This window comes from Mchenga conophoros, linkage group LG10, assembly GCF_057382185.1.
Source record: "Mchenga conophoros isolate Kocher_MC1m ecotype Shallow Benthic linkage group LG10, M_conophoros_male_GT1.1, whole genome shotgun sequence".
Classification (NCBI taxonomy): Eukaryota; Metazoa; Chordata; class Actinopteri; order Cichliformes; family Cichlidae; genus Mchenga; species Mchenga conophoros.
The window spans coordinates 28330907-28352209 of NC_140535.1; the positions used below are offsets into that span (position 1 = coordinate 28330907).

Sequence of the window (21303 nt, forward strand, 5' to 3'; positions counted from 1 at the left end):
TGTTGCAAGTTTTGTGAGGTGCTTTCGTGATATTTAATGGATCGGATTACATTTTTTATTTTTCTCCGATATCCGATCCAGTAATTTAGGTCAGTATCGGACCGATACCGATACGTAATATCGGATCGGTCCATCTCTAGTGGCTACAAATTTCAGAGAAACCAGAAGTCTGAAGTGCCCTGCAGAAAAGGTGCTGACAGATGTGCTCTGGTTACTGTATCTGAGAGAGGAACACCTCAGCTTTATCAGCAAGTCAGAGAGTATTAAAAGCAGGTGCGGAGTTAGGTTGTTCCTTAAAAAGACAAATACTGTACATATCTTGTACCTGTTGGGCCTCATTTGTCCTGAAGGCGTCACGCAATAACTCCACAGCAGCAGAAGGATCCACAAACCTGCGGGTAGAGCCCACCATGAGGGCAAACAGGCAGCGCAGCTCCTGCATGAAGGCTATGTTCCTCTTGTCCTGTTAACGTAAACTCATCAACTTCATCACCCTTATATCACAGCGGCAAAGTAAGAAGAGTTATGTGTTATCCTGTTCTGTATATACTCGTGACAGTAGCTTACTTACTGAATGGCTTTTACACTTCTCCAGTATTTTCTCAGACAGATGGTAGTTGAGAACCAGTCTCCTGAACACAGGCAGGTGGAAGAGTGACTGTAACAAGACAGCATAACAAGGCACATAAATCCAGCCATCCACTGAAGGTTGGATATGGGAGATTACCAGATGGCAGATCATCGCTACAGCAGAACATTTATTGTAACTTGGTTGAGGAGAAAATGTGGACATATGTTTACAAATATGTTGCTTGATTAACAAAGAACACTGCTAATGTTCTGCCACTGACATTTAGCTTGCTGTTTGGAAATTTGCATGCGAGTGTTAAGTAGATTAAGTATTCACACATCAAACAACCATCACAATAACTGAAAGGTGAGGCTAATGACATCAGTTCTATTTTTTTAATGCAATGTTCTGCTGGGAAAAATAGTTGCTTGGGAATGGCTTGAGGAATACATGAGGCACAGGCAACGACCAAGCATCCAAACTTCCAAAGCATCAACTGCGAAAACCACAAAGAGCAACCAAAGTCCTGTATCCATGCCACAACGGGTCAGAGATATTTTGGTGGTTAAATAATTGGTGGAAGGTTTTGATGTTGTGGCTGATCTGCATATGAATACTGTGGTGTAGTTTCACCTGGATTCAAAAATGTAGGCTAAAATAGGCCAACATCCTCTGTTTTTTTGTTATTCTTTTTTCTTCACATACAGTGTTGCGAAAGAGTACCTGCTCCCTTCCTAATCTCTTATTTGTGGACATTTTTCACACTTACATGTTTCAGATCATGAAAAAAACTAGATAAAGATAACCTGGGCAAACACAAAATAAAGTTTAACATGATGAGTATATTTATTAAGGGGAAAAAAGCTATCCAACCCTATGTGAAAAAGTAACTGCCCCCTACAGCTAATAACTGCTTGTGCCACCCTTGGCAACAAGAACTGTAATCAAGTGTTTGTGATAACTGGCAATGAGTCTTTCATATCACTGTGGAGGAATTTTGGCCCACTCTTCTCTCCAGAATTGCTTTAATTCAGCTACATTGGAGGGTTTTTGAGGATGAACAGCCTGTTTAACCCTTTAAAGCCTGAACCCTGAAATTATTGCCAAAAAATAATAATAAAAGACACATAAATTGGCTACATTCCGTATTTTATGGGTGCAATTTATTACTTAAAAATGTATTGAGCTATTTATTTAGGTTTTTTCGGGGGGGGAAACGTTACATTGATGATGTAAAACAGGGGTGGGGGAAACTCCAGGCCACAAAGGCCGCTGTCCTGCAGGTTTTAGATATTACCCTGGGTCAACACACCTGAATCAAATCACTAGTTCATTACCATCTGAAACATGTAAGTGTGACAAATATGCAAAAGACTAAGAAGTCAGCAAGTCGGAAAATAAGGTTTTATAACGGTATATGTCAATAGCTTAATATATTTACAGCCAGGAACAAACCCCATATCAATTTGTCATAAGATACCTATGTTTCTCAGGATAAACTAAATGCATTAATACTAATCTTATGTGTCATGTGCAGGGCTGATGGGAGCTTATAAGCACTTCTGAGTATCAAGATATGCATTTACATTTCAGAGGGAAATTCAATTACGGTTTATCTCAGTTTTACTGCAATTTAGTCCACAAAGGATAATTGAAGAAATATGAGCTGACAACTGAGTCACGTGGTCACTCAGCCTCAATCTGATAGCATAAAAATTTTCTAGGGGAGACGACGAGTCAAGCTCTGTTGAATCTACAACAGCTCAGTTGTAAAACAAGGAAGTGACTCTGGTACAATAAACAGAGAAAAAAAGGTATGATCTGAACGCCTTTTGTATTCTAACAATACGGCCTTATTTCCCCCATTTCAATTTCCAGATAAAGGCCCGTCATATGCGGGTGGGACTTCTTAACAGATATGGAAGCATATCTGAGTTTAACAGAGAGAAACAATCACAGTCTCTTCTGTTTACTTTATACTCAGGCTGCCACCGCTCACTCCGTCCTATTTAATTATCAATATAGCTGGTGTATCTCAGTTAGGGTTCTGGTTTCTGCCGAGCTACCTGATAGGCCTGGAAAAGTTAAGTTAGCTGGAATGGACTTATAATAGAATTAAGAGCTCAGATTAATACTGTATGCTCAAGCTCACCGGGAAGATGTTTAACTTTATTAGCAAGATAGAGGGTTGATGAAAAGGTGAGATAGAAGGGAGATTCTTGTGTAGCTGAACAGGTTCTGCTTTCGCTTTAAAAAGATGTCTGTACTGTACATTTTAACCCAGTGTGGTCAAATTTTACCATGGAAAAACTAGGTGACAGATATTGCTGAAAGCAAAACAGACATGTGATGATTGACACTGGATCAAGAGAAGTTAGAAATCTTTGAAAGGAAACTCCAAGTCTATAAATGTTTGTTGAACTAAGTGCAAGAGCTATTTAGGTCTTGGGAGCAACAGAGGCGAGACTGTTAGAACAGGTGGAGATCGGTGATGAGTTTCATGCAACAGAATACATGCTAGGTGTCGCTATGTTTTCTGAATATGAATTTGAATACTTTTGTGGTCAAGTGTCATATGGGTCTAACATCGACATGTGTTATATATACACTACATTAAAAATACAACACTAATTTATGTTAGTGGGTATCAGGGTTATTACAGTCAACTAAAATTAAACTTAAAACTGTTTACTGCTTAAGCTATTACAGCTTGGCTGATGAGGCTTTGATGGCCTTGTTTTTGAGTCGATAGATGTCTACAAGATTGTGAGTCAGCTGCTTTCAAAAAAGTAGTGTTTTTATTGTAATACCTGAACTGATTTTGCTAAATCTTGCCTCTGACATATGCCCTTTATACAATGATAATTAAAAAGACTGAAACTCAAAATGCTTTCACCCAAAAATGAACCAAGAAAATCAATTTAGGAAACTAAATGAAACAACTTAAAACAAAAAGTAAAAAAAAAAAAATAAATTAAAACACTTGTGACTGCTAATGCTAACCCTCAACCTCCTAATTCCTCCTCAAATTGGTGGTAAATATCTGTTATAAGTCAACAGATTCCCTATTATGTTTTGCATATTTGTTCTTCCATATGTTTTTTACTTGTCTTAAATACTTAAATTTTAAGATAGTTATTTTATAAGGAATTTTAAGTAAGTCTGTTACAGACAAGTCAATTAAAGTATTACATCCATTTGCTTAAATTCACATGGATCTCATTCTATATCAACATATTCAGGACGTTTATGGCATTACAATGTCATGTGTTCCTATTTGATCATATTTATGATTGAGGGTTTTTTTTTTCATTCTAAATAAATTACACTATTTTACAAGCAATAATAGATTTTAGCAACATTTTGATTGTTTAGTATCTCTCTGTGAAGCATGATAGGGGTTATATTTATGGACATTTGTTGTTATTAATCTGACCTCTGTAACCAAAATGCTCCTTTTTCATCTTATTATTTGTTAGGTGAAAAAAGCTCCTTGTCCTCACCTGGATGACAGCACTGAACCAGCAGGTGTTTCCTACATTACGAATGCCCACAGGCCAATCTTCCTGACGGATCCACTCTGCAGGGCTACACATTTCACTCTGGGCTTCACATCTCTTCCTCTTTATTCTCGCAGCATTCTCCTCTGCACTGGCTTCCAGAGCCCTGCACAACATCAGTTTACCACTTTAAAATGGTTATCTGACAACGCTATTGAACACAGGTTAACTCATTCCCAGTGTTATGGGTTAGGGTTAGTATAATGTAATCTTTATAAGTAAAATCACCCCAAAAAGATTTGTAGAAAAACATTAAATGTACATCAAGAGGAGCAAATGAGTCTAACAGGTAATCAGTATTGTGGGAATTATGAGCATCAACATGCTTATACATTAAATCCAGCATTTGAAATGAAGAACAGCTCATGGTGAATGAACTATGCTGAAGTAACTGCCCTATTCATCTGCTCACATCTCAGTGGCAAAAGAGCTGCAATGCAAAACGCGGGCCTGTTACTGGAAGCAACGCCAGGTTCAGTGTTAAAACTGCAGCTCCCAAGCTGCACACAGTTTACCCAAGTGTCCTTGGGTAAACTGTGTGGGGTACTGCTGGACCAAAACCGCCATAACTACCCATTTTCAGTGTAAACTGAAACACTGCATGGGATGAAACGTTAAGAAATCTGAGGTTCCCCAAAGACATGGAGCTAAATCATCTTAGGGCCATCTATGATTGGATAAATGAAATCTCCTCTTCATCAAAAGTCAATGAATCACCATTACGATAATTAGTTAAGGTCTTTGATAGATGGTTATCATCTGAAAGAAATTTCATTTCAATCCATCCAGCATGGCTAGAGAGAAAGTGTAGTCAGACACTTAAAGTTCTTTGCTATTTTATCTACTTTTGATCTCAGATTAACTGCTAGACCACACTGTTTTGTGTGTTTTTGCTCCGTGTGAACTGTCAGCTGTCAGCAGTGACCTTTGCTGAGAGTGTAACACTCACACAGCCAAGATAATAGTTGTGGCATCCATGGCCATTTAGTAGCCTGAGAGGAAAAACACTCATGCCGCTAACATTTTAATTTTCATAGTTCTCTCTATTGAAATTAAAAAGTGAATTAAACCAAAAACAAGTGTTGTATCAAATGAAAAGTCGTCCTTTACCTATGAAATTCTCGCTCCTCTTCCTGGGCTTTGTGGGACTCCTGCAGGCTGAGTTCTATAGCGGTCTGCAGTTCATCTTTAGGAAGCCCTGAACAAAAAACCACAAGAGCGTTACAACAGAGATCCTATAATTCAACTTAAAATAGGTTAATGTAAAAATCACACTGAGCACTCATAATAAAATTCTGTTTCTTCTATGTGACTCTGCCTTCACTCAAACATTGTTTTCTAACTAAAGTAAATGGATGACCCATAACATTGCTCAGATATTCTCCTGTTAGCTTACTTACCATTAAAATCCCCAAACAGATGGCTATGAATGGCAATACTTTAAATGTATATTAAAATATGTGTAAGTTCACCTCGAAAAAAAAAAGCTTGACACATTCTTTGTACATTTTACTTGTGTTTGAAGAGCAGTGTGTTCCTTATCTGTTTCATACCTAATTTCCCTAACGCCACACATAAGTCAATCGATTTTGGCAAATCTGTAGTAGCCACTTTTGGCTGCCCCCTTGCCACAAGGGGTCACCACATGTTTGATTTGGCAGAGTTTTACTCTGGATGCCCTTCTTGATGCCACCCCAAAGGAGATTTGTGTCTCCGGCTGGACTCAAACCAACAGCCTTTTGCTGGCCAACTGAATGCATTTACTGCTGTCTTCTCTTCTCTTTTGATGTCTCATAGTAAAGCTTTCTTTATATTCATCCATTAAGCTCAGTTTGCATTTGTGCTGGAAGTGTCACTTCTGCTATCAGCTTTGTGTCAATTTGCACCTTTCTGGCCCTCCCAGGCCTCTCCAGATGTCCCTGACTCCTGTGGTTCTCCAGGGTCCTGAACCTCTGCAGTCTGGGTTGTCAGCAGTCCAACAGCATGTCCAATGTCCCCCTGACTGACCTTGAGGAGAGAGAAGAAGGAATATATAAATATTGAGGATTTTATCTGTGACTGCAACATCTAATAATACATCACAAGGATAAATCAACACATTTTAAAGACACACAAATCAAAATATAAACACATGGCCATATCCAGTCGATTGTGCTTTAAACAAGAATTTTAGACTTGTATGACTCAACGAATACATAACCCTATTGCCGTCTGCATCTGGTTACACGATGCCTGTGAAAGTTAACCAGTGTGTTTAATGTACTGTTTGTTTAACTGTTACTTTTATGATGTTCCAATTCATTCAATCTTTTAACGGGGTTTTCATATGCAGCTGTATTTAAACATGGTAAGCTTGAGGTAGAGTGCTGGAGTGAAAAAATGGGACCCTATGGGGTCTTTAACATAATTTACACTTCAAAGACTCTTTAGCTGCCTAATAGTGCGGGAATGGATTGCTACAGTTTAACAGTTTTAGATTCATGTTCTTCATGGTATTAAATCTTGCTATAAAACATCTCCTACCTTTTAAACTGTCTAATATATTTCTCCAGCTAAAAGCAGAATTCTCACCATTACTTAGATTACCATTTGGATTTCTTTACAAATAACTATGGCTTCAGGATGTTTGCTAGCTTATCTGTTTGTTAGCAGCATTACTCATAAAGTTAAGGATGGAGATGCATTTACCAGACGTAGCATAACTTAGAAATGTTTCACATTTTTAGGGAATCTGGATATTAATCTAGGAATGTTTGTAAGGATACTTTACCATTATGAGATGTGGGCAAATAATCAATTAAAAAATACACACATTCAGATTAGTCTTTACTCTATGTATTTCATTTCTTTCTCAAAAATCATTTTAAATATAAACAATTTCCTGAATGTCTGGAATAAATCGTCCATTTTGTACCTTTAATAATGTCATCATTTTATAATAGCCCATAACACGTTTCAAATATTGTGGCAACAGGGAGCGAGAAGCTTGATGAGTGGAAGAAAAAGTGTAAACCTTTTCTTCCATGAAATGTAAGTTCAGGTTAGCCTGACCTAAACCCCTTCATTAGTCGACTATATAGACAATCATATTAAAATGAAATATTATTAAAGTGAAACAGCAGATTCTTGTTGAGGCTGGTCTGCTGAGCAGGCTAAATAAGAAATGGTATTAGCTCTATCAGTTTGTGGTTCATGGTGTTTTAAATGGCCTACAAGCTTTTTAATCACATTAAAACTACAAATCTCTCAGCCACGGGAATCCCGTGAATGTTGTTCTACTGTCTGAAAGTCATAGTGTCAAACAACTGTAGTACCCTAAACATGTGATGCTGCAGATTCTAAAAGCTGATGCTAAGTTGTTGGGCCTTACATTCAGGGCTCTGTAGAGGATCTGTTGGTCCTGGATGCCAGTGATCTCCCTCAGCTGGCTGATCAGCATTTCACTCTGCTGAGAGAACGAAAACACCAGGCAGACTTTAGATCTTTCTATCACCATTACACACAACTTCCTGTATCGGATCCATGCATTAGAGGCAGTGATGGGCTGGCATTTCATTTCCATTTGGGTAGACAAAATGGACATAACTGTAGCACAAGTAGGCGATCCACTGGAAGTATTATTGGCTTTGAAGTTACAACTGTTACGAAATAAATATCACTACAGTAACAATGGCAACATTAAGTCCTCCATTTAGATTGGCTCAATAATCCTTGCTTTCACTATCCAAGTCTGTCCTCCATCAAGAATGAAATATGTTGTAAAGAATACGCCACCAACAAAATAAATGAATAGTGCTTTTGTTCTCACCAAAAGCTATTGGTAGTTTTTCTCTGATAGCTGAAATGGCACTCAAAGAAAGAAAAATGTGAAAAATTGACTTTCAAAAGAGAAAAAAAGAGCCCTGTTGTCAGAAGAGGCAAAAAAGATGATTTATCCAAAGGAATTCAAAAGTAAAACACCAGTCAACTTCCTTATGAGCATTCCCTCAGCAGAGAAAACACCAGGATTTCAGAGGGGATCTCACGATCATTCAGCTGGCATTACTCCTGCCAGAAAGTGACGTCTGGTCTATATATCACCAGTACTGAGGGTACACAAGACCAGTCTAAGAAAGTCACTTGTGGTAACCAAAAGATGTCAAGGTTAGTGTGTCATCCCACTTACAGTCCTCCTTACCTAATGTACATGGAGTGGAACAAACTGAGGACCACATAAGTGCATGGCTCATGTGTGGCTCATCTCTATTCTGTGACTTACACAGGCAGTTTGCTGAGTAGGAACAGTTAAACAAAAATGAAATTATATTTCCAATGAGTAGAACTGAAACATAGTTGGAAGAAGCTTTGGAATAGCTAGAGATATTGAGAGGCAGTAATTTATGGGTGAGTTCCACAACAACAAAATGGATCAACTGATCAGAATGTCAGATCAGACACTGACAAAAAGCCAGGAGATGTAGATGAAGATGTTAAAGATGGACAGCTTTAGAAATAAGTACATTAGAGGGAGAGTTCAGGTTGAGCAGTTTGGAGACAAAGTGAGAAAGCCAAGGCTGGGATGGCTTGGACAAGTGCAGAGGAAGAATAGTGCACATACTGGGCAAAGGATGTTGAAGATGGAGCTGCCAGGCAGGTGGAAAAGAGGAAGACCACAGAGAAGATTAATGGATGTATTGAAAGAGGACATGCAGACTGGCTGGTGTGACAGAACAGGATGCAAGGGAGATAATGAAATGGAGGGAAATGATCCGCTGAGATTCCTAAAGGGAGCAACTGAATAAACCTTAGCGATTTGCTGGGATGTCAGTCTGTGTATCTGCCTTCTCTGTTTAGTTTCAAGTAGACCAGTGAATCAGGGACACTGGCCAATCGGGGGCACTTTCAGGTACCCTTCCTCCAATTAGATCCCCCTCTTTTAGCCAGCAGGCTTTGCATGGTCAGTCTCCCACCACCACATTATTTGTTCCACACACGGACAGGCAAACACAAGTGTTCCCAGGCAGTCATATACTTTGACCTCACAGACACATGAAGTTTTAAAAAAGAAATAACACACGTTTACTGAGTTAGAGGCTCTATATAAAGCCTGCAACCCTGACACCAGGTGCACATGTCATGGTATCTTTCTCTTACACACAAAGGAAGCCAGGAGCAGGCTGACCAGACTTATATGGAGTCCAGTGGCTATCTGAGACCCTCTTGGTTAGCCTCTATTTTCAGCTACTGACATGGATAGCACAAGCTTCTGTTTATCATTCCACTCACCATGCCACCAGGCATGGTGAGAGGGCAGTAGTGGGTCTGTCTCTTTCTGTCTTCAAACACACCTCCTGTGTCAATACCAAACCAAAAAAGTGTAATAAACGTTTAGATTGCATTGCATTTTCATTAACACCACATCATATATAATTAGAGGAAAGCCCTCCCTGAAGTATAAAATCACTAATCACTCCACACTGTCTTAGAATAATTACAAAAGCCTATTGAAAGAGCAATCGGTTGGATTAATAGTTACTGAGCCAAATAACGGTTTAAATGTAAATGTTACGTAGTTTACGTTTAACTAGTGGGAATTATTAATAAAATATGTATTTATATACAAAAAACTCTGCATAATTAAAGTGTTATTATTTTATCTTTGCAAGCTCCTTTGACTACGATGACCTGGATGACTGAGAACCTTCACAGACATTATTTTATCTGTTGGTCACTAAACGAGCAAAAAAAACCAAAAAAAACAAGGCTCAGTTAAGTAGTCACATCTGGTTAAAAAGCCATGTCGGAAGTTTGATTTAAAAATAAAAAGTGTATTTTATGCCTACCGATTTAAAAAACGTTATTTTTTAAAATTTGAAAACGTTTTAAAATGTATTTTTATTTTGAGTTACATTAAAGAATATCAGAGGAAACTTTAAAATCGCAGATTTTTGAACACACACTGGCCTCCGGGGGTTGTGCCCACACAACAGAGGGGTTAGTGTTAAGGTTAGCTCTGCAGGCGTCACAAACATGCCACTTATTGTGTTAATAGCAGCTCCATCATCCTGAGCTCTCACCGAGTTGGTTGAGTTTTCTCCATTTTCAGACTGATCGGCTCTCATTGCAGACGAAAACATGAATTCCTTCTGATTTTTTCCCCCCAAATGCTTCCAGCACTGCCTCCGACTCAAACCAGCTCCATCTGTCAGGCACGAGAGCGACAGGCCAGCTGTGCGCGCTCACCTATCCAGACACGCGCGTGCCTTGGAGCGATCGCTAACTACAGTCAATGGTCGCTAACTTAAAACCCGCGCGCACCCGTTACGTGATTGTCGGGACGTTTCCTCAGGTAATGAAATACTTCCAGTGTCTATGGCAGATTTATTATCCAACGTTAATGGCTTTACAGCAATTATGTAGCTAGTTTACAATACGGTGACTTCCGCCTCTCTTACAGAAAAAACAAAAAAACAAAACAAAACAATTTCCTCGTCTCTAAGAGCCTTATTGTTGTTTTTGTAATTGAATTACTGCTTTTCTTACGAGAAACTAAATGTGATTGCAATATAAATGATATGCATTTATATCCATGGTATTACAGTCACGGCAATCTGTAATGTGAAATATTTTTATGCCTTGCATTTTATGGCTTTATTTTCCACTCTCTGGTTCGCAGACATGTACAATTACCCATCAGTCCATTCTTTAGTTCTTCTGTTAGATGCTTCCAGCACTTTTACAACACATACTTAAGTGTTTAGAATTATCCGAAGCTGTAAACTGGACTAAAAACACCTCCAGGGAGCTGTCTCTCTGGGGTGTTTCTATCACATGTATCACCTTACCCGGGTAGTGGAAAATCAATGACAACCAAAAAAATGTCTGCTCTACCCTGTTCATTGCTCCTCCCCTCCTGTCAGGATTGCTGCTGTTGAACTTATTTGATGAAACTGTGGATATTTCTACTTTAACAGGGCAATCATTTTGGGTATGACTTGGATAACACCTGTAATCTTGGTTTTTAGCTTGATGTCTCTCATTTGGCTGACGCTGCTGATCTCAGGTAAGATGCTCTTTTTGTAATTGATTGAGATGTCCACATGAATTCATTTAGATGCTTCGTCTTTGTGGCATTTCACATCAGAATGAAGCAGCTGTCACATGTCCTGATTTTTTGTTTTGTTTTAATTGTTTGAGCCATTGCTTTGCTTATTGTATTTGGTCAGCAATACCAGACACATTCAGATGTTACGATAAATGCAGAGATAAAGAAAAAGTCACCTTGTCTGATGGTTATTATAAGCATCCTCTTAACAATGTGTTTAAATCAATACAAATTTATTTAAAAAATGTGGATTTCCTTACATTATTCTCATCACTTTACATTAAAGTGGCAAAATGAAGGGAATGCGGAACAATGAATGGCTCATGCAGCTACCTTTTTGCAAGACTTAATAAGTGATCCAGGAAATTCAAAGGGGACTTCTTGATACCCCTAGCTTACCCCAAAACTTAATTATCCAATTCTTTTTGTGTTGTGTAAATTCAAGTAGGCAACAGATATTGAGTCTAGGCATGATATGATATCTTTTTTAGTAATCCACTGATGTAATAGTTTAAGCCTCAGATTTTCCTCTGCACCACTGGGTAGCAGCACATCGTTTTGTCCTTTGTGTCCTGTGAGTGTGAGTTGTTTGTCCAAGTGGTAATCTTTCTTTAATTTTCAGCCCATCTGGCTGAATGTGTGCCAGAGAAGCCAAAGAGGTCAGCTCTGAACCAGCTGACCAGGACCCTGCTGAGGAACTACGACTGCGGCGTTCGACCTGTTCACAATTGGACCACTCCTACTACTGTCTACATAGACCTGACACTACGGTCTGTCCTTGATGTGGTATGTTAGTTTTGAATGCTTTCTGCTGTGTTTGTATTGCTCCTAACGTTTATGATATTGCATTTTATTCAGTATCACTTTTCATGCATTTCTATGTTGTTTACAAAGCAACTCAAACAGTAACCTTGGAAGAGTTAATATATAAGAAAAATTTTAGAAATTGTGTTGAAACTCATTTTCTTTTCTTCAGGATGGAAAGACTCAGAGCATCACTACAAGTATTTGGTACAGACAGGTAAATAGCCTTTTTGTGCTTCCTTATTGTTTCTTGCTACACAAGTTAAGAAAAAAAGGCATTTTTCAGTGTATTAAAATATATATCTTTATGGATAAAAGAGCTTTTTAGTTTAGCTGAAAAATCCTTTGCACTTTTCAGGTCTGGACAGATGAGTTCCTGGTTTGGGATCCAGACGAGTTTGAGGGTATCAAAGAGATCTCGCTGTCATCTGAAGCTATCTGGATACCTGATGTTATCATTAGTGAAATGTAAGAAAGTGTCTGCACAAACTTTTTTTCTTGTGTTCAGTGCAGTGTCCTTCAATTTTGCCCAAGTCTCAAACATGATTGAGTTTCTTTGATTTTAGAAATGTACCACAGATTCCTACTGATCTGATTGTTTTGTATTGTATTAAAGCAATAATACATCAATTGATAACATGGTTTACATTTGCAGTACATTAAAATATTCACATATCTTTTAACATGGCAATGTTTTTTTTAATTTAGTTGTAAACTGTTAGGAAATTACATCTTTCCGGTAACTGCTGATGTCATGTTTCTGTATTTGAAATTGGATTTTGGCATCCCAGAGGTAATCATGAAATAATCAGAATCACAATACTTTATTAATGGCAGAGGAAATTATATACGTCTCAATCTCAGTAAGTCTAATCAAAATTAGGTTAGGATTCATGTTAAACCTGAGCATTTATAGGTGCTGGTTTAGCATGTCCCCGTTCATGGGACAAGGTCCACGAAACAGCCACTTTAGTTATGGATCAGCTCAACAAAAGGTGTCTTGATGATCTCACCTGTTCTCCCCTCTTTCTCCTCATATCCATTCCAGTGTGGACGAAGGGAAGTCCCCTCCGATCCCCTACGTTTACGTCAACTCTTCTGGCTCAGTAAAGAACAAACGGCCCATACAGGCAGTGCTAGCTTGCACTCTCGAGATGTATGCCTTTCCATTTGACAAGCAGAATTGCAGCCTCACCTTCCGAAGTTTGTTGCACTCAGGTCTGTAAAATCAGCCTACGTTTACAGCAGGAGAGTACAGTTTTCATACCTGTGGTGGAGACTTTCACCAGCTTTAAGTAGAGAAATTCAGTCAGAATGACTTCACTTGGTGTATCTGCTTAATCTCAAAAACAACAGCGTTTTTATTGTGCAAGAGAAGACAGGATGTGACGAGATATATGAGTGTGTGTAGGTGTGTGTGTGTTATAGGGGCTGCTGTGTGGAAGTATGGGGCTCTATTCAGTCCAAAAGCCTATGTTAGTGAGGGAGGGAGACAAAGAAATAAAATAATAATAAAAATAAAGAAATTAGAAAAAATAGGAGCACCTATGGTGATTCAACAGGTTGAGGCTGATTAGATCAACAGTGTTTTTATTTAGTATCACATAAATTGAACTTTTGTTTTTTATAATTTCAGAATCAGAAAACCTTAATTATGTGGTCACAGTTGCTCGAAGAAAGTAAGAACAGTAACTAAGTAAAATAAATTAAATGTTACAATATTTTACAAAGTTAAAAAATCTAACCAAAAGCTCTGATGAATTCATCCAGTTTACATCTGTTAATAGAATCATAGATATCTATTGCTGCATAAAGTTCAACAAAACTCACTTAACTTGTCTTATTCTTCTAATTCAATTCAATTCAATTCAGTTCAATTCAATTTTATTTATATAGCGTCAAATCACAACAACAGTCTCCTCAAGGCACTTTATATTGTAGAGTAGACCCTACAATAATGCATACAGAGAAATAAACCCAACAATCATATGACTCCATATGAAGAAGCACTTTGGCGACAGTGGGAAGGAAAAACTCCCTTTTAACAGGAAGAAACCTCCGGCAGAACCAGGCTCAGCGAGGGGCGGGGCCATCTGCTGCGACCGGTTGGGGTGAGAGAAGGAAGACGGGATGAAAGACTATGGTGATCCACTAAAGCAGTAAACAGTCGAACTGTAGAAGCTGTACAGCTAATGTTTTGTAATTTCAGCTAGTGTTCTTTCATATGCCTTTGCAACCATCAGTTATCATTGCCTTGTAAACGACATAGCTTCAGCCCTGTGATAAAATCTGAACCATCTCTAGGACAACTGATGAAAGTCATCAACCGATAAAGACAGTGAGTGAAATGCTGAGCTTATTTTATTCCGTATTTGCAGTGTTTATCATTCCATTCAGCTGTAGGGTTTGCCACAGCTGACAGATGACATGTAGATATGACAGTGCACCTTGCTTAAAAATCTGTGGATAGTAGAAGGAAAACTGAATAATTTGAAACTGATTTGTCTGCCACTGTGAGACAAAGGTGACAACACAGTACAAGGAGATAGCAGATACACACTACGCTCATTGTTGTTTCTTCTGCCATCTTTTATTCTTCATTATCTCTCCCTCTGCAGTGCAAGAAATAAACTTGGCCCTGTTGAGGAATGAAAACACCACTGCTAAGGATAGAAAGCAGTTCATGAATGATGGAGAATGGGAACTGCTGTCCATTCCTTCACGCTACCGGCTGAGTCAACAAAACGAAACTGAATATGCCTACATCCAGTTTAACGTACGTGACTTATCGTACTTAGCGTACATTCATCACATTTACTGTTATTGGGAGTAATTTAAATGAAACCGGTTATCTTATAAATCTAACAGCAATCAAATACTAATATTTCGGGTGTTTGATAGATTATTACTTCAGAGGCGTAAACGCTCTGTAACAAGTGAGAGAGTAACTGTGCTGTGATGGCTCTGATTGCTAGTCGATGGTGAGCTTTAAACTGTAGTTCTCTGCGGGTTACACCCTGAAGCGTTGCGGTGGAATTGTAAAGTGTAAAGCAATTGGCTGCGACCTTCATGGATTGAGCTAGAGAGCTAATGCCAAATGATGAGGCTGAGGCTGTTTCTGGCAAGTAAAGAGACAGATAGAGAGAGAGAAGCTGATAGACAGGGGAGGGTGAGCAACCATAATGAGACTGTCTCAGTGGCTGCCTGATCAATGGACTTCTTGTTAGCGGGGAGCAAAATGGCCCCATAGCCCATTGCAGGTGGAGAGCAGGGAGGGCTGCTAGTTATCCAGCTCAAAGAGCCAAGGTTTTTTTTGTAATGGAGCATTTCATGGCTCACTGGGATATTGTTACACTGTGACAGTGTTGTTGCGTGCAATAGATATTTTATATAAAAACGTCTGACTTCTGAGAAAATGTTGCTTTTCACAAGCTGGAGAAAGTAACAGAGCAACATTCAGCTGCTATTAATAACCCAAATACTTGAACATGAACAAACAAATCTACACACATTCAGAATCGAAATCTATAGCCCGAGAAGACCTGATTCTCTATTCATCGAAATGAAAAGTCAAAGTGAAATCCAAACATATTCATTCCAGTTTGGAAGTAAAAAAATGCACTAAAGCATTCATAGTGACGCCTATTCATGCCTTGGAACACAAGCTTATTTAACAGTGGGCCACTTGATGTCAATGCACACTGCTATATTGTTGTTACATAAATAATAATGGCTTGGCTCTTTTTTATCTCTCGTTGATGACTGGGGCCCATTTCATGAATTTGGCAATTGGGGTCAACTACTTTCACACTAATTTTCTCACTTTTAACTGATCTGAAGAAATGAAAACCTTGAATCCTATGCCCGAACATGGGAAAGGACTGTCAGACTTGCAAATTTATATTTAATTTGCGAGTGATGATAACTTGGGATGCCAGCAATTTTTGCAATCTGTACCAGAGTAGTGCTCATAAATCACTTTGTGAAGCAGGCTGTAGCTTGACAAATTGAGACGAGCTGAGTGATAGACGTGTTTGTAGACAGCTGATATTCTGCAGAGAACGATGGAAAATGACTTTGAGAGAGAGTGTCCTAGATGTGATGAATAAGACACTCCTGTGATTACATATCATATGTGCTGTGAATGCTAACAAAGTTTAACGAGTGCAGTGTAAACAGAAGTTACTTCGGGGACTCATTCTCTCAGAGAGAGTAATGAAAGGCTCCCTCACAGCAGCAGCTAGTGAAACATCAGTTAGCTGGTAATTATTATCAGGGATGGTTTCAACTTGTTATGACGGGAAACTTTCTAACAGGATTATGTTTAGTTTTTCATTAATCACCATCACGGCAGCTCAGACACATGAACACACTAGAGAGGGATTTAATGGTGGTTTTTCAGGGTTTGTGGTTATCAAAATCAGACATAATTGAATTTTATATTATTACTTGTACTCAACACACAAGTTCACTCGTGTTATCACACAGGAGCCAACAGGCAGCGGTGGTTAGGACTGTTACCACACAGCAAGAAGTCCTTGGGTTAAAATCCACCATCTGGCTGGGGTCTTTCTGTGTGGAGTTTGCATGTTCTCACCATGTCTGTGTGGGTTCTTACCGGGTACCCTGGCTTCCTCCCACAGTCCAAAGACATGCAGTCAGTGGGGTTAGACAATTTAGGTGATTCTAAATGAATGGTTGCCAGTCTGCGTCAACCCTGCGACAAACTGGTGACCTGTCCAGTGCATATCCTGCCTCTTGCCCTATGGCAGCTGGGATACGGTCCAACACAGAATAAATGAAAGAAAATGGATGGAGTGACAGTGGAAATATGTTCAAGATTCGTGAAGTTTATTGTCATATACACCACAAAATACAAGTAGTTACGCAGAGCAATGAAATTCTTACTTTGCAGGTTCCCTTCACACATTTAAATAACAGCTAACTAAAAGAGTAAACTTAACCCTGAACATAGAAAATAGCACTGAAAATAATAATAAAGTAAAACAAGTGCAGCTTATGTGTAGGTGTAGTCAGAATTTAAAGTGCAAGTAGTTGCAACACTGTCCCAGTGTAATATATGCAGAGTATGCAATGTTTATATTGTATGAAGTTGTGTTATAAATATATACATATATAAATGTACAAAATTGCAAATTTACAGGTGAGAGATCATTACAGTTCAACAATTAGTTAGTGATTCAGTAGCCTGATGGCCTGTGGATAGAAACTGTTTTTTTTTAGTCTGGTTGTCCTTTATGTTACAGCTGATAATGTGTTTTGTGGATTATACAGACTAATAAGGACATTTATTTTGTGAAACAAGACAGTGCTGCTGCTGTTTTGTGTCCTAAGTAAAATGTTCCTCAGTTCCATTCAGGTGGGTTTGGGGGCAGAAATGTCAGAGATAAGTGTTTCATGCACACAGCTGTTTGTCTGGAGAGATAAACAAATATTCCTTGGTTATATTTAAAAGTGACTCCAAAATTAGGTGTGTGAACTGTCAAGACTTGTGGATATTATTTCTGTCTGTCTTCTGTCCTTCATACCTCAGCTCACTGGCCTCATCTTTTATTCAGGTGTTGATTCGCCGGCGCCCCCTGCTGTACGTGGTAGGACTCCTCATCCCGAGCATCTTCCTCATGTTGGTAGATGTGATGAGCTTCTACCTGCCTCTGAACAGCGGTACACGCATCACCTTTAAGATCAGCATACTGCTCGGCTACACCGTCTTCAGAGTCAACATGACAGATGAACTGCCTGTTACTGCTGTCAGAACTTCACTCATTGGTGGGATTTTAAAGACACACATATGTAAAGCAAACAACCTATATCCTGTTTTTTATTCTGTAACTGAAGCCAGAAAGGTTAATGTAAAATAAATTCCAATGTGCACTGTCTGCAAAACATTAATTTGTAGAATGACAATAGTATGTCTAGTAGTACTGGGGGAATACAAGAGGAAAAACAAGTGGAGCCTAATTGAAGAAGCAGAATCTGAAATACCTTAATTAAATTATGAAGCTCTGAGTGCTCCCCACATTTAATTTTACACACAGTAATTTATCTGGGGAGGCTGCAAACCTGCTCTGCCTTAAATAGAGTGCTCCATGAAAAACCTATAAAGAGTAAGGGTAATGTTAAACCACAGAAAAGATCACTCTTAGACTAAATACCCCAAGACTGGCAGTGTGTCACAATATGAAGGCAGTTTGAGGTAGAATCAGACTGTGAGCATGGAAATAGGTGTCTGGGCAATCAGTAAAGCTTTATTGTAAATATCGGTTATAGTTTGGATTTTATGTAACTAGACACTATTGTAAGTGTTTCTATATTCTCCACCAAGTTTCTGAACTATGCAATCTCCATTTAGGGGTATTCTTTGTGGTGTGCATGGCCCTGCTGATGCTCAGTCTGATCAAGTCTATACTGGTTGTGAAGCTGCTTCACTACAGTGAGAAGGAGGTCAAGGAAATGTCAGTGTCTGCCTGCCTGTTGGACAAGTACGGCTCAGCTGGTCATGTCTTTACTGAGAGTGCTTTAACTTCCATCAAAACCCTCGACCACATAAACCCGTCTGGAGGTAAACTTTAAGACTCGTTTTCCCAAATGTGCTATTGGCAGCGGATATAAGAGTACACTTTTTTTTTTTTTTTTTTTACTTTGCTTCAGCAAAATTGAAAACAACATCATGAGTCATGGGAGGAAAAACACTTAAACGGGAGCCAAGGCACATCTTATCTGTGGGAAAATTTAAGCCCTAAAAATAGAAATAGAAATACACACTGTGCCAAAGCGTATGGAAACTCTTTTTGAAAGTAGGACAAAAATGCATTAGCGGAATAGTTGAGGGTGGAATAGCAGCAGGGTGGCACAGTGGGCCAAGTCAATGGGGCTATTGTACAGGATATAAAGCTGGTAAAGGATATAAACTGTCTCCTACTCCATAAATATATATCCATTACTTACATTGTAATGTTTTTTTTTCTTAGACTATGAGCTTGAAAACTCACTGGATGAGGATCTGCTGTCCCTGAATGAGATCCAGGATACTCCCACTGGGCTGGAGTGGCTCCTCCGAGAGCTGGTTTCCCTCCGTCTAGCTTTTTCCCAGGAGGACAGCGAGTCTTCAGCTCAGAGCGAATGGCTGGCCCTCTGCTCTAAGCTCGACTGCTTCCTGTTTCGCCTTTATCTGCTGGTTCTGGGCTTGTATGCTGGAACGCTGCTGCTGCTCTGGGTCAACTGGAGCTTTGCTTGACTTAACTGCACATTTAAAAACAGTTCTTGCCTATGTCCACTGTACTTGCAGAGATAAATACTGCACTGTTGCTGTGTATAGAATAAACCTGACTTAAATAAAAATATAGGCTACTTCAAGAAGTGCTCATATATATTTAACCTAAGAAACCACTGGTTACAATACACTTTATTTGTATGTTGTTGTTGTATTTTATATGTTGCAATGTGGCTGTTTTTTGACTGTTTTTAGTTTTAATCACAGTTTTGGACCTTTGGGGTCTAAGAACAGGATGTGGTCAAAACAACAGTTTATTCAGATTATATAAATTATTTAAAAAAACTATGTTTATTACTGACAGATTGAGTAATGCCTTTTAAATAGCCAGTACAAATATTTGGCAAAACTGCAAAAAGTACACTTGAAGTCTTCTGGAGCAATAGCTACTCTTTAAATATGCTGCTCGCGTAACCGCCACCGCTCTAGCCATCGTAGCACTGTATCATCATTCTGACAAAGACATTATTGTATCGGCTCTGTTATTATGTTTCCCGGCAGTGAAGATTTACTCAGAGATACTGTACAATAAAGTAGCTCTCAGGAGAAAATTCTCACTTCCAGTGTGATGCTATGATATTGTATTCATACTTTAATCTCCATCCTACTGCCACAAAATGGATCAGTGAAAACCTTTCAGAGCTCAGCTGCTGTGTCTCTACTCCCTGGTGGTTTCCTAATAGTCCTAATAAGAATATCAAATGTGCACAGAAAACTTGCCAGTGTAACGATCAATATTAATGTAGTTTTGACGGTATCAGCAACCTCTTTTTTCCAGTATATCTGGTTACACGATGTTATGCAACACATCTGAAAATAAATCTTTCATCATTGCTTTGTTAGTGTCTCTATGAGGCTTCCAGTGGCTGTTTAAGATGTCTGCATTCGCTTTGTTTTGGATATAAATGTAATCTGTAGATGTTTGTGCCTGGTTTTTTTTTTTAAATAAAAATAATAACCACAAAAAGAATGTGATTATTTTGCAAAGATAAAACATGACAGAAGAAGCAACAAAAGCTTTTGTGAGGCAAAGGAACGATGGATCCTGCCTTTCTGAAATACACATGATTACAGACTTAGTATGCATCCATTTAGAGAGACAGCTACAAGCCTTCAAAGGCTTCGCTGCTCATATTCATTATTTCTGAAACCCGGAGAGCAGGCGAGTGAAAAAGTAGGCCACAAAACCTTTCTTTAGGAAATTTCACATGAATGAAACTAAAGAGTTGTTACAACCCTCCATGGCTTAGAGCTAAAGGTTCAATCCAAATCAAACCTAGGTTTTTTTGTTTGAATTGCAATCTGAATTTGAAAACTACTTACATTATATGAGTCAAAAACCAAAGCTTTCAGTATTTTAGATATAGTCAGTGTGAAAGTGAACTACAATATCGTCCTCTTTCAAGGTGCAGTTAAGATCAGGGGCTAAACATGTGGCACAGAGGCCAGAATTTTAAGATTTTAGGATTAGGCTTAAAACTTTCCTTTTTGCTAAAGCATATAGTTAAGGCTGGATCAGGTAACCCTGAAATCTCCCTTAGTTATGCTGCAATAGGTTTAGGCTGCTGGGGGATTCCCATGATGCATTGAGTATTTCTTCTTCAGTCAGCTTTCTCACTCACTATGTGTTAACAGACCTCTCTGCATTGAATCATACTTGTTATTAATCTGTCTCTCTTCCACAGCATGTCTTTATCCTGTCTTCCTTCTCTCACCCCAACCAGTCGCGGCAGATGGCTCCGCCCCTCCCTGAGCCTGGTTCTGCTGGAGGTTTCTTCCTGTTAAAAGGGAGTTTTTCCTTCCCACTGTTACCAAAGTGCTTGGTCACATGATTGTTGGGGTTTTTTTTCTCTGTATGTATTATTGTAGGGTCTACCTTACAATATAAAGCGCCTTGAGGAGACTGTTGTTGTGATTTGGCGCTGTATAAATAAAATTGAATTGAACTGAATAAAACTGGCCTGCCAAAGAGCCCAGTTCACCTTGCTAC

The 21303-nt window shown here is 38.8% G+C and overlaps 2 protein-coding genes across 5 annotated transcripts in view; one reads left to right on the forward strand and one right to left on the reverse strand.

Moving 5' to 3' along the window:
- usp28 (ubiquitin specific peptidase 28) overlaps nucleotides 1-10352 on the reverse strand; it is a 26896-nt gene extending 16544 nt beyond the window's left edge. The window contains exons 1-7 of one of the 3 annotated variants that reach the window (XM_085289710.1): nucleotides 10188-10352; nucleotides 7502-7576; nucleotides 6018-6138; nucleotides 5242-5329; nucleotides 4075-4237; nucleotides 572-658; nucleotides 326-463 (exon numbers count right to left, since the gene is read on the reverse strand). In XM_085289710.1, the coding sequence (XP_085145836.1) occupies nucleotides 326-463; nucleotides 572-658; nucleotides 4075-4237; nucleotides 5242-5329; nucleotides 6018-6138; nucleotides 7502-7576; nucleotides 10188-10247 (732 nt within the window). In that variant the 5' untranslated portion in view covers nucleotides 10248-10352. Of the gene's footprint in view, nucleotides 1-325; nucleotides 464-571; nucleotides 659-4074; nucleotides 4238-5241; nucleotides 5330-6017; nucleotides 6139-7501; nucleotides 7580-10187 lie in introns of all 3 variants that reach the window. The other 2 variants (XM_085289709.1, XM_085289708.1) reach the window with 2 other exon arrangements.
- htr3b (5-hydroxytryptamine (serotonin) receptor 3B) lies at nucleotides 10042-20234 on the forward strand. Of its 2 annotated transcripts, XM_085289713.1 has the most exons (10): nucleotides 10042-10459; nucleotides 11136-11173; nucleotides 11838-12001; nucleotides 12192-12236; nucleotides 12378-12487; nucleotides 13068-13237; nucleotides 14638-14795; nucleotides 17599-17809; nucleotides 18393-18602; nucleotides 19012-20234. In XM_085289713.1, the coding sequence occupies exons 2-10, from the start codon at nucleotides 11140-11142 to the stop codon at nucleotides 19275-19277; spliced, it is 1368 nt and encodes a 455-aa protein (XP_085145839.1). In that variant the 5' UTR covers nucleotides 10042-10459; nucleotides 11136-11139; the 3' UTR covers nucleotides 19278-20234. The 2 variants fall into 2 exon arrangements, with proteins under 2 accessions (XP_085145839.1, XP_085145837.1); XM_085289711.1 differs by lacking the exon at nucleotides 10042-10459 and having other exon boundaries at nucleotides 11041-11173.
- The last annotated feature ends 1069 nt before the right edge of the window (nucleotides 20235-21303 follow it).

Coding starts and splice junctions, on each gene's coding strand:
- htr3b (XM_085289711.1), top strand. CDS start 11,101: ATGACTTGGATAACACCTGTAATCTTGGTTTTTAGCTTGATGTCTCTC. Junction 11,174..11,837: donor GCTGACGCTGCTGATCTCAG/GTAAGATGCTCT, acceptor TTTAATTTTCAG/CCCATCTGGCTGAATGTGTG. Junction 18,603..19,011: donor CCACATAAACCCGTCTGGAG/GTAAACTTTAAG, acceptor TTTTTTTCTTAG/ACTATGAGCTTGAAAACTCA.